We start from the raw sequence: 19,028 nt of genomic DNA, 5'->3' as shown, positions 1-19,028 counted from the left end.
CTGGGTGTTAAAACATGAAATAGAATTTCAGTCAATATATTGGAATGAACGACACAGTGCAAACGTTGTTATGGGTGTTAAAATAACATGGTGTCTATGGGATAGTAAACAAGACTCTAAGCCTAGGTGGTTAATTGGGGGGTCATACGAGAAAACATAGACCAGATACGGTTTTTCTAAAGAGGAAACATTTATGATTCCTTTTCTAAAAGATTTTGCAATGCTAAATCGGTTAAAAGTAAAAATAAATTATCATCTTAAGTGGGTGGTTTGATCAATGGCAAATAAATGTGTGAAAATATAATCAATTTATCAAATGATTGTTCTTAATGCTAAGTTTGATTTCATAAAGGGTAAAAATATTTTGAATAAGAAATTAACTTAAATGAAAGAGTAAATGTTATAAAAATAAATTTTAATGAACAATTATAAAACAATTTCAATGCAACAGCATTTAAATTAAAAAGCATATTCTTTTTGCTGATGTTATCTTCGAACAAATTTATAAATGGAATGCTAATTTATAGTGAAATTTAGGTAATTAGGATATTAACTTAAAACTGAAATAGACAAATGAAGTTAAAAAATAGTTTTATTTTAAAAAACAGTTATACAACAATTTATACATAACAAATTTTAAATTTTAAAAAAAAAAAAAAAACATATTTCAGTTCCTCTTATTATTATTGTTTATTTACTAATATATTGATAACAGGACTACTTGATAATTTGGTTATTTATTTTGATTTGATTTCAGAGAGTAAAAACATATTTCATCCATTTATTAATTATAAGATAAATGCTTTTGGAAAAATAACTATGTTCCATAATTACTTCAAAAGTTTTTTTAAAAAATTTTCTTATTTTCATGTAAAAGAAACGAATTAACAGTAAGATATGAAATTTATTAATGTTTGTAAATGTTGGTGGGGGAAAAAACAACCACAACAGCTTTAATTATCAAATATATTGATGATTGATCTTTTTGTATTCAAATTCAACTTCCGTTCTTTCAGAAATTTTTCCAATGAGAAAACATTTTTCATCAAGTTATTTAATTTTAGGTATATACTTTCAAAGGAAAAAAAACTGCAGTCTTTAATTATTTCAGAACATTTAAAAAAAACTTTAATATTCAGGCAAATGAAGAAAAAAATTTCATTAAATAACTCTGAACTAGTTACGTTTTACTTGAAAATTGTTTGTTGAACATAATTTATAACAATTAAATAATTCTGTTTTAAATGAATAATTGCAGTACAACTACATAAAAAAATTTTAAAAAATTATTTTTTTAAAAAAATATATAAAATTAATTTATTCTTTTTCAAAAATAGCAACAAAAAAAAGTTTTTTAATACTCAAAGGGTGTTTTGTCCAAAATTCATTTGATATTTATCAATTGAAACTTGAAGAATACTCTAGTGTGGATTTCATTAGCGTGCTTATAATATGATATGAGCCCAATGTTAATTACAAAAAAGTGAATTTCTAAACAATATGGAACACTGGTCATTCAAATATAGAATTCATCACATAAACGAAACAAATCTTTAACAATTACAAAGAACACTTGAAGTACTTATTTAATTGGATACACTTGAAGTACTTATTTAATTGGGTACACTTAAAGAATGAAGAAATTATGATTGATTTTTAATTCTCAGACACATTAAATTTTCAAATCACAAATCTCAAAAACAAGCACAAAATATTTACAAACACACTAAAATACAATTACATCTTAAATATATCACAATAAGAAATGCATACATTGATAGGAACTAAAAAAAAATACAGCTTTTTCTCTAAGTGTATGATATATATGATGATGAAATCAGAATGATGAAATTTCAAAAAAAATAATAATAAATTTTCTTAGTAATACAAAATCCATGATACATGAATTTATTGATGCATCAACTTATTTTGATATGCTAATATAGACAATATCTACTTTTTGTACTTATGTAAAAGTAAGCACTTTTTTATTTACGAATGTTGGGGCATTATGTAAGTTGTTTTCAACATTAAAAAAGATCATTTTTTAATTGTAACAAATGGAATGAACAGGAATATATTAAAGTGCAACAAAACATACTACAAAAAAAAATTACAAAATATTTAAATAATAGTTTTTTTTTTCCATAACTAAAATCAAAAAAGAAATATCAACATCATTGTATTTAAAAGTAATAGTAAGTAAATATAATTACTTTTAGTTTGCAAATACAATCTTAAGAGAAATTCTTATTCTCAGAAAAACTTAATGTTAAAATAGATACAAAGCAGAATCATCAAGACTTACAGTAAATTGAATACTCCTAAACTAAATGAAGGAGCACAAACAAAAAGTATTACAATAGTTTGGACCACTTTCTTGTCTTAAAACTTAATAGATCGTAAAAAATTAAAAATCTTAAGCATCATGTCATGAGACTTTTGATAATGATTGAAGTAGCTTTCCTTTAAAATTATACAATATTGTAGTATAATTGTTGTTTTCACTAAAAATCAACAGTTTTTTCCAAAAATACAAATTTAATTCTTATAAAGATTGTTTTCAATTTTAAGTATTCTATACAAGGTTGAGGAAAGGAACATTTTTTTAAACGAAAGTTGCAGTTTATTTCTTTATATCTATATAAAAACTGTAGTGTTTGAAATGTCTTCAAAATATTAAAAAAAGACTCTTTGTGCCTTGAGGAAGGGTCCTACAATAAATTTGGTCCTGGACAGCACATAAGACTTTCGTTCAGCCTTGATTGTACATATATAATTTACATTTAAAATTACTATTTATTTATACTAACGATAAATATAAAATATTGAAAATAAAAAAAAGCTTTCAAATTCTTAAAAATTTCGGATTTGTTCTCTCTTTTGCAAAATTCTACAAATATATTAATAACAACACACTGCAAACACTTTCTTATAAAAATAATTTCTAAGGAATAGATTGTAATATTTTTTTACTTAATTTGTAAATGAAACTTGATATGAACATTGGGAGCATTACATTACATCATTATAAAAAACTATTAAAACTAAGAAGAAAAAAAAGTTTTTTTTTTTTAAAAAATTTATAATTAATGGAAAGATAAAATTTACTTGAGTAAACAATAAAAATTAGATCTAAAAACCTTAAAAAATATGGTTTTTAAGGATAATATGAGTTAAAATTTTTTTGTATGTATTTCAATTACAAATAGGAAAGAAACATCTTATATTAGCAAACATCTATTGCAATAGACAAATTTAGCAATTTTACATGTAAAAAATTAATAACTTTTAAACATATAAAAACCTTAAACGACCATTATTTTTTCATACACCATTCCCTCCTATTTTATACTTACGCAAATAAGTATAATGATATCACAATTATGATAAGTTATCACAAAAAGCTAAGTACTTTGCAACTAAATTATATGCAACAACACAATAATGTTGCTTATTTTAAAAGAATGAAAGCAATATGTACAAATGTATGAGTAAATATCACACTAAATATCACAAATATAACTTAAAAATTTTTACAAAAATATTATTCCTATATCAATTTCTATATAGAGAAAGAATGAGTTCTCTGATACTAAAATACATTATCTGCATTAGGATTTAAATGCCACTATAAAATTTAGTTTTCACAATAAATAGGAAACACAAAAGAATATATCAGATGAATGCTTCTAATAAAATATGTAAAAATCACAAATAAAAGTTGACATCATTATCAAAAATATTATTCAAACAGCTTATCAATTTCTGAATATTCATAGAAATGATGTTCACTACATAAATTTTATTGGGATTTAAAAGCCACTGGAAGATCTATTTTTCACACTAAATTAGGAACTCAAAAAGACATTTTAGATGAACGTCTTAAAAACTATATCACAACACACACAAAAAAAAGATAAGAACAAAAGAAAAATATTTTACCAACATTCGAATTTCGTAGATAAATGTGAAACAATTTTGCATCATTTTTAATTTCATCAAATTTTATGATTGACAAAATAATATACAAAATGCATTTAAAAATTTTGGTGTAAGGCTGGATAACTTTTCTGAAAATCAAGAAAAAGTAAACTTGGGTACTTTTTAAAATTATGTATTAAGTTCCAGAGTGAAGCTTGACTTATAGCTAAAAGTCATGGATTCAGTTATGAAGACTGACTAAAGATTTAAAGCAAGTGTGACGTGAAATTGTTAGTTCTGAAAGAACTCCATTTGCTACACAAAGCAAGAAAGAAAGGGTATTAATTACATCAGGAGCCAATGACATTGAATGATCAAGATTAAATTACATGGCATTACCATTACCAAACAGTTTCAAGAAAAAGTGTTTAACTGTGCATTTTTGTACAGAATGTCTCCAAAAGCATCTCTTATCAATACACCCAAAAATTAGTTTTTAAATACCTTGCACGGGATCCAAAAAATTGATACTACAATCAATATAAAAGTATGATTTAGATTTGTGCAAAGTATCAGGTCTAAGATTTTGATACGGCATGTGAAGTAAAGTGAATAAATGAGGATGATTGTAAATAAATGGTGTCTCTTAAGTTTCAAATTCGAACATAGGGTCAAGATAAACTATATGGGTAATAGATCCATGCAACTTGAACACACACTTTAATAAACAAAACAATGGTTCATGGTTTGAAAATCAGAGTTGTTTTTTTTTTTAACATCAGTAATAGTTGTTAGAATATTGTATGAATATTTCACACATTTTTGTCTCATTAAACAATTTAAATAATAATATTTTTTAAGGGGTTGTAAGAACAGGAGAAGGAGGTGGAGCAATAAGAGCAAGATTTTCTTCTGATAAATAGGAACTTCCAGGAGTAGGGGGCGATATAAAGGAGTTTGGACCATGAGAAAGATCTAATCCTGAACCATTTAAGGAAGAGGCATAAATTTCACTTTCCTCACATATATCCGTACTACAGGGTGTGGGTGGGGGAGCAAGATTGATATATGAATGATCATTGCACTGATAATGTCTGCAAGGACGCTCATTATAATAAGAACCATGTTCATAATCGGTGCTGCTTGCGGCAATACTTGGAGGAGGATTAATTAATTGGGTATTATACATCCTGTCTGATGACACTCCAGTAATGTTATTACGATCATAAAAGCTGCTACGGCTCTGAACTCTTGATGGTCTTAAATCAGATATGGGTTCATAAAAAGAGCTATGAAATGAAGAAACAGCAGCACCTCTTTGTCGGTTTATGTCATTCATAGAGCTGAATTCGCCATTGCATATTGCTGAAGGCTGCATCTCTATTCTAACTTCATTTCTCACAGTTTCTTTCTTTTGAAAAAACTTCCATTTTTTTGCAGCAAATGCACAGAAAATCAATAAAATAAATGCAGTTACAATAGCTGGTACGCTCCATATGAACTGCGAGTTAGGTTTTGCTGAGTGAGGTTTTTCCGAAACGCCACAGCTAGCAGGACTCTCGTCATGCCCATCCAGGCAATCTCTTTGGGAATCGCACACTTGAGTAAGACTAAGGCATTCTCTTGAAATAAGACACTGGAACTTATTCATTTGACAGCACTCTTCATCAGAATGATCTTTGCAATTAGGAATACCATCGCATTTCAGCATTCTTTCAATGCAGTCTCCATTATGACACCTAAATTGTCCTGTTTTACAAACTTCACAGTTATTCTCATCTGAACTGTCACTGCAGTCAGATCTACCATTGCAAACCCATTCCTTTGGTATGCAAGCTACACCAGTTAAGCATCGAAACTTATCAGGAGAGCAAATCGGTATGTCAATGCAAGAAGTTCCATCTGTTGATAAAACTAAATCCACTGGACATGAACAATATTTTTTATTACTTTCAGTTGTAAGACATATATGGGAACAGCCCCCATTCTTAATAAAACAAGGATGAGAGGAATAGCTTCTAGGATCAACATAGTTAACACCTAATAAGTTAACTAAATTTAGTATACGCCTCTGTACTCTTTGGCGATTTCCACCACTATCTTTATCAGCCATTTCAATGATTTGTTGATCATTATCTATCCAAAACATGTGCTTTCCAAGAATTGTCAAAGACACAGGATATAAAATAGGTTCAGAAACCAGCAGTTTTCTGAAGGAAAAAGAAAAATTAAGAGTTACTTCATGAGACTCTATTACATGTCAAAAAATGTAGTTAGAATAATAAATCAAACTATAACTAGTTCATATGTTAGGCATTCTAATTACCCATACCCTATGCTATACTACTTTAAATTAAAAGGTAAACGGTTACTGTCCAATTTTTTGCCTCAAATGTTGCTATTTTTACTGAAATCTTTTTGAATGTTATTAATTATTTTTGATGAAAATGATAAAAATCTTGCAAGCAGATGTTTATAAGCAGAATGTTTTATAAATTGATAATTTATGCATTATAAGATTTTTAGATAGAAATATTAAAAGTTAAACTTTACTGATTTAATTTGACTTAACTGCAAAAATTAGAGTAAATACAATTTTTAGAGTTAAACCTTAACTTTTTAATTTAAAACTACATGTAATGCAAAATTTTTCATTGTCAATACATTTGATCCTTAAGAGATATCGCTATATTATTCTTATTTAAGTAATTTTGGATCTCTTGGAAATAAAAATACAAGACGAAAATAAATATTTTTTTTTTCTGGATGAAGTATCATTCTGTACCATATACTGTCGTAGTTTAGGAATTTAAAGAAAAATGAACATTTTACAGCCTACAGAGAGAAAAAATTTCGTGGCAAGAACAAATACATAATTATGATAGGAACATTAAAAAAAGAATATGCACACGCAAAACACCTATATTCTCAGTTTTTAAACCACCATATGAGATGAAATTGAATGCATCTCTAGAGCAAGACTATAATTAGTTCTTACAATACAAACTGTATTTATAAACTACTTTCAGATTTTAGTATGATCAGAATCATATCAGAAATGGGGATTACTTACTATACTTAAAGAATTTACTAATTCTGTGAGGGGAAAAAATTACTTACCTATCAGTTCCAAATATTGTTGCTCTTTCAATTGTCTTTAGTACAGCATCTCCCCAGTAGATGTAACTGTCTAAAATATCAACTGTCAATGATACTGGAGAATCTAAACCAGTAGAAAACAGTATTTTCCTCATTTTTCCATCCATATTAGACCTTTCTATGACATGAGTATGGATCATATTTACCCAAAATAAGAATCTAGTAAAAGAAATCAATGCTTATCAAATGATAAAAATACATTCTTTAAAATTGCAATACATTCTAATTTAACAAAATTGCAATCAAAGCTTAATTATTTTGAATGCATTGTTAAGCTCCTTTATACTTTAATATTAATATAATTATTGAAAAAGAGAAGAGTTTTACCCTTTCAAAGAAGTTTTATCCTTTTGATCTTAATTATTTGTGTTTTCTTTCAGTATTGTAATTTTCAAATTTGGTTTATGCTGCATTTGCGCTTTTCTTATTTGAAAAATTATTTTGTTTTTATTTCTTGCTTTAGGTGTTTTCTAATTAATTTAAAGCGTCAAAGGGTTTTGTTGGATGTCTAGGTTTTATATGTCTAATTTAGTATTTCCTTTTAGGTTAATTTTAAAATAATGCAAAGTACAATATATAAATATTTTATGGCGCCTGGCTCGTCGCGCGCCCAAACAAGGAGCACTGAAGTTAGTCTTGACTTAGGGATTACTTCGGACAAAAAGTTACTAAGTCAAATATTTTGTTTAAATAAATTTAAAAATATAAAAAAATTTAAAAAGTTTAAGAAATGTTGTAATAAAAAATGTAAAACTTGTCCTTTGGCTGATAGTTCTCAAATTGACAGTCATTCTAATGTATTTTTTTGTAAAAGTATTAATATTATTTATTTAATTCAGTGCAATTGTTGTAATTTGTGTTATGTTGGTCAGACAGGTCTTGAATTTCATAAGCGGATTAATTCCCACAGATCAGCTATAAAAAATTTTAATAATAGTAATTGTTCCACGGATTATGAAATTTTACATTTTCAATTTCATGATTTTAATAATGTTACTCTTTTTATTTTGGATTTTATGGAAAATTTAGATAAAAGACTTGATTTAGAAAATATTTACATTGGTAGTCTTAAAACTCTTTTTCCTTATGGTTTAAATAGTAAATTTAATGGGGAAGGTACTGTTAATACTGAAGATTTTTGTATTTATAATAAATTAAAAGTTTTTGATTTTCCTGGTGTTTGTGATTCAAAATTTAGAAGTAAAAGGGGAGGTGGAAAAGGTAAGGGTAAATTTATTGAGTTTGATGAGTTTTCGAATTTTTGTAACTTACCTGTTAATTTGAATAATATTTTCACTATTAGGAAATATATTTTTGGTTTTAAAAATAAAGTTTTAAAAAATTTCCTTATTAAATTTGGTTCTAAAATTAAATTTGATACTGAACTTGTTAAATTTATAGTTTTGGATTTAATTAAATCAAAAATTGGTGTCAATAAAACTGATTTGCTTTTTAATAATGTTTCTAAAGTCGAAAGGGTTTTTTGTACGATTAATTTTCATGATAAGAATTTTGAAAATGCTAAGTTACCACAGATTATTCATGGTCTTTCTGATTTCTTTCCTTTAGAACAAATTAGGGTTACTGCTGCTTTTAAATATTCTTCTACACTTAGGAAAAAGGTGTGTAATTATAATTTTTTAAGTCGAAATCTTAATTGTATTTCTAAATCTGATTGTTATTGTAATGAGGAGGGTTTTTCAAAATTTATTGATAATGATTATGGACATGTTATTACCGGAAATTTGGAAATTGTGGGTGATCAGGATCTAATTAGCATTTTAAGTAAGGGTTCAAAATTTAGAACCAGAGTTAAGATGAAAAAAGAAGATTTTATTTTATCCATTAAAAAAGATCTAGATTTTTTTATTGCAAAAATTTCCAGAAAATATCATTGGCCTGTTGAAGGTTTTTCTGAGTGGAAAGCTAAAATTATTGAAAGGGTTAAATTTAATTTATTTAATACCAGTTTTAGTTCATTTCCTAAAGGTACTTTTATTGATTATGATTTATCTAGAAAAATTAAAAATCTTAAGGATAAATTCATTGTTACTGTTGTAGATAAAGCTTCAAATAATTTCTGTATTATGTGTAAATATTTTTTTAAAAAATTGATTATTGGGGAATATAATGCAAATAATACCTATTTAAAGTTAAAAGAAGATAAAAAAAGTTATTGAAAAAAGAATTATTGCATTTAGTAAAAAAATTAAAATTTAAATTAAATAGGATTACATTTCCATATTTATTTCCAATAGTTAAATTTCATAAAAATCCGATTAAATTTAGGTTTATAGCATGTGGTACTAATAGTTATAATTCTGATATTAGTAAAAGGTTTTTTTGTTTTTTAAAAATTATTTTGCTTAAAATTAAAAAAGAGAAAAATATTATTATTGAAAGTAATGTTGAAGTTTTGGATTTTATTAAAAGTAATGATATTTCCAGCATTAACACTTTTGATTTTGAAAATTTGTATACCAGCATACCACATGAAAAAATTATTGAGATTTGTGAAGGTATTTATGACAAGTATTTATTTGATGAAAAAATTGATAGGTTTAACTGGTTAGATTTATGCAAGTTTAATCTTTTTGAGAATGTTCTTTTTAATGGTTTAGATTTTTATAAACAAATTATTGGAATTCCACAAGGTAATTCCTTTTCTGGGGCTTTTGCCAACATTTTTTTGCACTTTTTCGAGGCTAAATTTCTTGAACATAAAGTACTTAATGCTTTCCGATACATTGATGATTTGATTTTGTTTAATTGTGACGATTATAATTTTATTTATACTATTTATCCTGGTGATTTGGTCCTGAAAAAAACTAATGAAAATTGCTTTAATATTGAATATTTAGATTTTAAAATTGATATTGTTAACAATTTTATTAAAATTGGTGTGTTTGATAAAAGAAAAGCCTTTAATTTTAATGTTATTTTTTTCTGCAACTTTAAAACTAATTTGTGTAGTAGGATATTCAAAAATCTTGTTTTTTCGCAATTAGTTAGGATTAAGAAAATTTGTAATAATGTTGAAAGTTTTCGGGAAGCTGTGGATAATTTTTTAAATAATTTGAGTAAAAATTATTTTCCTTTTAATTTTTGTAATGTTAATTTTTTAATTAAAAAAATGATTGATGGTTTTTAAGTTTTTATATATTTTTTCTTTTAACAGGGCGCAATTCTAGTCTTAACTGAGCAGCCCCAGTTAAGCATTTTATTAATTTATCTACGTATCTCCTTCTCCTGACCTTTTTCATTTCATTTTTAAACTTCTACTGCGCATTATTATAGGGGGCGTTGTTTTTCAGTTTTTAGTGTTTTCTTTTCCTCCACTTGCTTTTGAAGTTTATTCTTGACCTGTGACTGTGAGTTTTTAATTTTCTGATGATTTTTATTGATTTTCTTTTCGCAATTTGTTTATTCTTTTGAATGTATCTTGTTTTTCCTGGACCTCTATACAAAACCATCGGGGTACTGAGGGAGATATTTTAAGCTTTTGCTTCTCCCTCAAATAGAAATGGTTTTGTTTTTAATGGCTACCGGGGCCGGTACCCCCTGAAGACGTCGGCTTCGGTGGTCATATTTTTATTTTATTTCATTTGTTTTGTATTGAAAAAGAGTATATTTTGATTTCTATTGAATTAATTTTAAAATATCGAAATTAAATGTATAAAAAAAATTTTTAAAGTCAATTGAATAGTAATTTAAAAGAATATTAAAAAATATGCAATTAATAAACGTAAAAATAGCATTTTATAGGATGTTTCAATCAGAAAGCAAATAACTTTACTACTAAACTAAGTAATAAGTTAGTATTAAATATTTAAATTGTTAATAATTTGAAGTTCTCAAGTTGGACTAAAAATAGAAACTTTAACTCTTACCCTTTTCTTGGATGTAATGCTATAAAACGGGGCTTATTATCGACATTTCCGATTACAGTGCCAACAAGATTGCCATTTAAAGTTGTGATGTTTATAGTATTGTGTTGAGAACAGGACCAAAATACTGTGCGGGTATAAGGATTAACAGCAATAGAAAATGGTTGAATATCATCGATTGGATTTGGAACAACAATGCTAACCTAAGAAAAAATAAAATTAAAAAACTAACATTTGCAATTAATTTATAGAAGAACGAAGTTTTAATTATTTTGATGATTACCTTATGTAAATATCACATAAGTAATAAAATAATAATATAGGAAAAAGTGAGATTTTTAAGACAACAAAGTTTAGCATGGTGCTGCATATTATTTCTAAATTGGGGGTGCATAACCATTTTCGGAAGGAAGCAGCAGAAAAAAAATGCAACTTTCATGGGCTGCAAAAAATCAGTTTTTATATCAACTGATAATAACCTAATTATTATTCAACGTAGCAAGAATAATATCAATTTTCCTTAAAAACTAAAAAAGGAAGTACCACAAATAAATATATTTTTGAATAAAAAAATATTTTAAATTTTGCCTACTTTAACTGCATGTTTTTAATTTTTTTTGAGGAAAAAATAATTTCTTACAGAATATAAACTAATTACATACTAAATTTTTAAATAAACCTTAGAAATACATTTGTTTTGAAAATGTTTTGGTTACAGCAAATTTTTCTTCAAAAAAAATAATAATCAAATGTTGAAATATTTAAATTTTTGCCAGAACCTTTACAATCGGAAATTTTAATGTTATAATTTCAAAATTTCTTCAATCTTTATTGAAAAGCAGTAATAAAATTTCTATGTCAATGTTATGCAGGTTTTACAAATTCAGGGTGCATAGCCAAATCTTTGAATCAAAAATAAGCACTTTTTAAAAACTTTTCAAGCACTTTACAAAAATTTTCAAGCACTCAAAAAATTTATATTCAATCAGTGATATCATTGAAAAACAAAAAAACTTTTTATAAACAGTTTTAGCGTTAAAAAGAACCCAAAAAGAAACAGACGTGAATCGAAACAATCAGTACTTTCCCACATCATCGAGTGAATTCAACTTGACCTTGAATTCAGAACAAAAGTACCCGTACCCCCTTCCCCTACATCAAAAAAGTGTTAGAAGTAAAATAAAATAAACAATAATAAAATGTAAATAAATTAAAAAGAAAAACATTTCATAAGGATCTGATATTCTCCATCCGAATTGGAGCACTCGGGTTTCGGTTTCAAGTGTGCGTGCATGCGTGGGTACGACATGAAGTCCGCGTGAATGATTACGTAGCAAACACCCCATTTTTCGTGAAATGCATGGGATCCACCAGATATCACTGAAGGGAGAAAAAAAATTATTCGGGAAAAAAAGCACTTTTTAAAAACGCCAGCTGAAAAATGCACCTTTAAAAGCTTTTAAAAACGAAATCCCCAAAAAAGCACCTTTAAGTACTTTTTACAAACGCTACGCACCCTGAAATTGACTTTAGACTGCAAAACCAATAGCGACACATTTACCATTTAAGGCATCCGTTAGGCCTCCGCGCAGCAGGTTGTTCACTGCTGATTTAACTGTGAATTCCATAAAATTAGATTAATACTTTCATAATGTAATTAAGTTTTTAAACTAATAATTAAAATTAGTGTATAAAATTAAAAACCAACCTTTGTTCCATTGACATGGCTTTTCTTAACAGTTTTAGATCTGCCATCAATCCAATAAACAAATTGGTCAACAGGATCATAATCTAAACCTTTTACGTTTTTCAAGTTGGGGATTGAGAATTTAATTTCAGGAGAGTCCAATGTATCTATCAGAAATCTATTTATGCTGTTACGTTGGCTAAATAGCATAAATGCCTTGGGATCTAAATGAAAATAAGATATATATATATACATAAATTTTAAAAAGCAACATCAGAGGAACACGCTTTAAAAGGGAATCAGAACAAAAACAATTAATCACTTCCATAGTGTAACAACACAATGATTAGAACTTTAAAAAAAATTTTATAGTCTAATTATAACCTGATTTATATGTGCTTAATTTATGTATGTTTATTGATGTGAAGATTATACTAAAAGACATTTTTTCAGTAAAATAAAGTGGATTTATATTTTATCTTGAATATCTAGATAACTTAATGATTTTGAACTATTGAAATGCAAGTCATGTAAAGATATAATTTATTAAATCAGCATGAACTAAAATTATAAATCAATAGTGTAAACAATAAGCCATGGAACTAAAACACCACAAACTAATATTTAATCAAAAATGATAATAATAATAAAGAGAGCCGTGATGGCTCAGGGGGTAGAGCGGTTGCCATCCAATGAGGTGAACCAGGTTTGAATCTCAGCGATTAGCCGTTGATAAGAATTCTGCATTCGACTTGCACCGACCACAGTGTTGAAGTAAAATATCCTCAGTGGTAGACAGATCATAGGTTAGAGTCCTTTTGTTGTCAGGCTAACCATGGGAGGCTATAGTGGTCTCCTCTCCATGTAATGCAAATGTGGGTTAGTTCCATCAAAAAGTCCTTCACAAAGGCAAAATTTCTCATGATACTTGATCCAAGAGTTCCATTGTTTTCTGGATTGCGTTCAAAATTACAAGGCTACGGAGTTGAACATTAGTAGTCGTAAACTCAAAAATTGGGTCGACTGTTCAACGTTTAAAAAATATAGAAATAAAATAATAATAAAGGAATATTTCACACAGCTTGAAAATTTTAGATTTAAAAAAGTTTAATATCTTTGGACTATCCAACCCCTATGATACAAATATATATTTATAGTGTAGCTATCTGCGAAGTCATATTAAGTGTTCACCACTAAGTTCAAAGCTTATAGATACTAAATGGTGCTTACATGAGCATGTTTTGTTATCAGAATTTAAACTGTAGTGTGTGGGACACCCACAATGATTGATGTAAGTTTTGGATTGAGCAGATGCAGGTAAAGCTAGACAGAGATGAGCACATCCTCCGTTGTTCAAAGCACATGGATTCCAACCTTCAAAAAGTGAGAAATTACTTTATAGTAAAAATAAAATTATGAATCATAGAGAAATATTTTGAGCCTTTATGCAATGTTTTTAAAATGACTAATTTTTATGTATAAATTCGAACACAAAAATTGAATCTAGTCTTATTCACTTTAATCTAAAATCACTTTTATACTTCAGTATTTTTTTTATGAACTTACCAAATTGCCTAGATTTGTGATAGACTTGTATGCCTAAAACATTTTCAGGCATTATTTGAATGGTTGTTCGGTTGCCTCCGTTACTTTTATTAGCTCGCTGAATACTTTTATTATCCCAATCAGTCCAGTAGATATAATCAGCATACTGAGTTAGACCATATGGTTCATAAATGTCTTCATCAATAACTTGAACTCTGTCATTGCCTAAAGACAAAGTACATAAAAAAATTAAAATCAAGAAAGAAGTAAAAGAATTTGATTGGTGATAACTCAAAGCAACTCGAATGAAAAGTACAGGGGTGATTGAGAGCCCAAGTCAAAATTCCGGAAAATTTCAAATTTCGGTGATTGTGAGCCCAAGTTATATATAATAGAGTTTAAAAAAAAAAAATTCTGTTTAAATTGAACAATCAGAAAAAAATGTAAACAAGGTTTTTTTTTCTTCCTTTTTCTCAATATTTCTTAGTTTACTTAAAATATATTTAAAATTTTACACATGCCTATGATGACCTGGAGAAGTAATTAAAATTTATAAATATGTCTTTCTTTCTTGAGTTTATGATTATAACTCTGATAAAAAATGAATATTAATCATGAATATAAGCTTATAAAGTATCTCTCTGGTTCTCCCTTACAAACAAATAAAATAAACTGCGTTTTTAAGTTTCACCTTTGAAAATGTGATTTTCAGAAACTTCTGTGATCAATTATTTTTTTAAACGTCTGGATCTTCGATTTCCGGAAACTGCCGGATCACTGTTAGCGAAAAATCGAGAAATCCAGATTTTTTACGGAGCACAATCAGCCCTGAAAGTAGCATCAGCAGCTATGAAAAATCATTGGTCATCAATTGCCAATCATCAATGAACCAACAAAATGTTTCATTTGGCAACAAAATAAATGATTATACTCGGGAAATTGGGAAAGTTAAAATTACCTTTTCCTCAAGGGTGAATTGCTCCAGATCAATTTTCCTAAATTTAATGACAATATTACTTCTCTTTTTCATAACACTTTTCATAAATTTTTTGCATTTTGATATTTTGAAGAAAAAAAATTCAGTGTTTGAAACCTTATAAATTATTCTTGGTCTAAACTTTTTTTTTAAATTATTTGAATTTTAAATAACTATTGAAGAGAATTTGCCATGAAGAGTTTCTTCTGCAGTATTGTGTCTGTTAAAAAAAGGGAGATTCTACACCTATGTCACAATATTTTACAGATGTGAAACTTTTCAATATTGCAAACTTGTCTTAGAATTAGGCATAAATAAATTACAAATCACATAAATAAGCTGTATTTTAAGAAAGGAATAATTAGATAATAGCTTAACAACACTGATAACTTAATCTGATATAACCTTAAAACAGAAAAATACTTGAGTAATGAATAATGAATGAGGATAATTATTACAAACATCAATCAAATACAAAAGACAAAAAATATTTTTGTGAAGTAGTATTAAATAAAGTAAAGCAACAGATGAAAGGAGAAATAATGCAGTTAAAAGAGACAGATTACTTTTTTTGGTACTATAATAAGTACTTTTATCAATAAAGTGGTGAAGAATAATTCTATTGCTTCACACAGATGGTACTTGTTTATAGTACCTAAACTATTACTCATCTATGATAACTATATTATTTTTGTTTTTATGCCTGCTTGTTTTACTTTATTTCATTTAATTACTCAACAAAAAAAAAACAAAAAAAAATCACATTTTATAATTATTACACTCAAGAACAATTTTTTTTTTTCTTAAGTTCTCTGTTGCACTATATTTTTTTAACAGATCTTAGATACTTTTGCATCACTGATTTCAAATCTGTAATCAGTTTCTTTTTCCAAGCTACAATTTTTCTAAAACTGTAATTTTCAATAGATTTTTGTCAAAATATACAAATTTAAAAAAGTTATATATAATAGGGCTTGCATAAATGTCATGACAAACTTCTAGGGGAGTTATGGCACATCATCAAGATTAAAATTGCATAGGAACCAATATCCAGGAATTCCGCTGGTTACCAACAGTTCCCTATTATAAATTGTTTCTCTGTGTGCTTCTGAACAGATTATAGCAAAGAAGCACCACTAGTCATGACCATAAACATTTTTGGGGATCGGTTCCTATGCAATTTTAATCTTGATCAGGCCCTAACTCTCTTAGAAATGTGTTACAACATTTATGCGACCCCTTGTTACATATAACATTTTTAAACTTAAAGATTTTAATAAAAAATGGACTAAAAAGGTCATTTTTCAAAAAAATCAGAAGCTTTAGGAACAAAACTAATTTAATATTTAAAATCCCAACATCCGAATTAGGCAAGAAAAAGTATTTGTATAAATATAACAAAAAGTTTGTTCTCCAATGATCATCACACTTGATTGCATTTAAAAAAAAAAAAAATGGGTCCAATTTAAAACATATTTTAAAAAATCATCAATAATAACCTAACAAATTGGAAGATTCAAGTTTTCTAGCATCAACGTCAATCCAATAAAGTCGTCTTCCAAGATAGTCAATGGTTATAGCATTTGGTCTACCTAGGTTCCCAATTAGAATTTTTCGGTAAGTGCCATCCATTGCAGCTCGTTCGATGCGTCCACTTAAGCCCCAATCAGTCCAATACATATAGCTAAAAAATACATTCAGTAAAAATTAAACAAGATTTTCTTCTAAAAATTAAATTCAATAAAAAATACGAGATTTTTTTCTAATAAAATAAAAACAATGAGTAAAACTTAAGATTAAGTTAGCAAGTTTTTGCAAGCTTTGAAGTGAAAAATAAACATTAAATATATTATTATTAAAGTGATGTTTGTAAAATCAGGCATCTAATTACCTTCGATCACACAATGAAATAAAATAGATTTAAATTCATAGTCAGAATTAATAAAGTTTTCAATACTGAGTAGCAGAGAATTAGAGAAATTTAAGTTTTCCTTTTTGTAAACTTTAATACATAAACAGCTTGTGCAAAAAATAATTGTAAAAAAAATAACTAATATTTTTTAGAAAACATTGATTTTAGTTTACTATCAAAAATATAAAATTCTATTAAACTTCTGAATATAATTTCATTTCTTATGAGATAAAAGCATTAAAATTAAAGTTGTTCACTAGTAAAATGCTTGAATAAAAATAGCATTACTTTTAATGCTAGAAGAGTTATAAATTATAAAATAAATAGAAAATAACCAAATCTACCAAATAAAAAAAAATATTATGCATGCATTCTTTCATTTATTGATTGATAAGAATGAATTATCAAGCTATGTAACACAAGTCTTAATTGATGAGTAATTATGTCTACCAAAATAAAAAGTTTTTAAGAAGTCTAAAAACTTTAATTATTATGCAGTTTTCACCAGATAATTTTAAAATCATAACAAATATCTGGTAATTTAAACACAGCTTTAATAATTCTTAAATAGATAGTGAGTGAAACATATGAAATAAAAAACATTAAGAGAAGGGTGATCTTATTGAATTATATCTAACTGCTATTTTGGCTAACATTATTTTAATATGAAGTAAATACAAACACTGGTTTCGTTTTCCCATAAAGATTATCAAATTGAGAAATATAATAAAATTAAAGCAATTTTATACAAAACTAGTCAGAGTTGCCACTCAAATCTGGAAAAAAAATTCCCTATGTATTATACACAATATATTAAGAGGAAAAACAATCACTGTGTTTTATATGAGTTGTATTGGGCTAATTATACTAGCTACATTTGCGAAAAAAGAACCGCTGAACATACTTAAAACAAATAATGCTAAAGAAAATGAAATAGTTTAATATAGCTGAAATATCCCATAGGTTGCACTTTGAGTGGTTACCATTTTTTAAAAGACGAAAATAAGAAACAAAATTTCCTATAATTTCTTAGTTTCTAAAGAAAAACTCAAAATTCCCTGCATTTTTCCTGTTATTTTAGGTGATTCTTAAATTTCCTGTATTTTTCAGGTTTTCTCTATTCTCCCTGTGGAGTGGCAACCCGATTATTGAAAGAATCTTTTTCGTAAAAGAAAAATTTCATATAATTTTTGTATGACTTTTTAAAATAATTAATTTTTAGTGTGAAAATAGAAAGTCTAACTTAACCCCTATAATACTCCATAAAATTTGACACTTATATCTCACTGTTATTTCAGTTTTAATATGAAGCAAATATGCAATTTTTTTTTTCAGATTAAGATTGACAAGAACCTGAATGACATAAACCTGAAACAAATTTGCTCTTTTTTTGCACAAGAAAAACTAGAAATTACACCTGTAGAATTTTTCAATATGAAACTAGAAAGTCTAAACTGACCCCTGAAAAAAAAAGAATATTATAAAAAGAAAAACATTTTACCCTTCAGCTGGATCTAAAGCTATTGATCGAGGATCATCCATATTTTGATGTAGTAAAACTTTTCGTGAAGAGCCATCTAAACGAACTACTTCAATGCGGTTTAGTCCCATGTCTGACCAATATAAGTTTCCAGCAATCCAATCTACTGCCATTCCTTCAGGATAGTTGAGGCCGATCTGAACAATTATCTCTACGCTGCTTCCGTTCATAAAAGCTCTGTTGATTGTCTAAGTAATAAGGAAAAAATATGGAAATAAATTAAAGTGTGTTCCAAAATGATAAATAAACTACAGATACTTTTACTAACAGTGCAAGAATTTGACTTGATTGAATAAGTCTAGATTTACAAAATCAAAAGAAATAAGAGTAATTTTCAAATTTCATAATATTGTTTGAGTACCCAAAATTAATAAAAGAGCAAATTTAGCAAACACTGC

General features: G+C 27.1%; 1 protein-coding gene across 1 annotated transcript in view; it reads right to left on the bottom strand.

Annotated features, from left to right (window-relative positions):
• Positions 1-19,028, bottom strand: part of arr (low-density lipoprotein receptor-related protein 6) — a 110,611-nt gene that overhangs the window by 19,591 nt on the left and 71,992 nt on the right. Inside the window, exons 28-35 of the mRNA XM_087160171.1 lie at positions 18,592-18,818; positions 16,678-16,862; positions 14,224-14,427; positions 13,888-14,031; positions 12,679-12,881; positions 10,974-11,173; positions 7,045-7,242; positions 4,783-6,134 (exon numbers count right to left, since the gene is read on the bottom strand). Of these exons, the coding sequence (XP_087016297.1) occupies positions 4,783-6,134; positions 7,045-7,242; positions 10,974-11,173; positions 12,679-12,881; positions 13,888-14,031; positions 14,224-14,427; positions 16,678-16,862; positions 18,592-18,818 (2,713 nt within the window). The remainder of the gene's footprint in view (positions 1-4,782; positions 6,135-7,044; positions 7,243-10,973; positions 11,174-12,678; positions 12,882-13,887; positions 14,032-14,223; positions 14,428-16,677; positions 16,863-18,591; positions 18,819-19,028) is intronic.

The sequence above is a fragment of the Parasteatoda tepidariorum genome, chromosome 3 (genome assembly GCF_982258835.1).
Source record: "Parasteatoda tepidariorum strain Cologne lab strain chromosome 3, Ptep-v5.0, whole genome shotgun sequence".
Taxonomy (NCBI): domain Eukaryota; kingdom Metazoa; phylum Arthropoda; class Arachnida; order Araneae; family Theridiidae; genus Parasteatoda; species Parasteatoda tepidariorum.
Note: the sequence above shows the minus strand (reverse complement) of the source record. Positions and strands in the feature narration are given on the sequence as shown.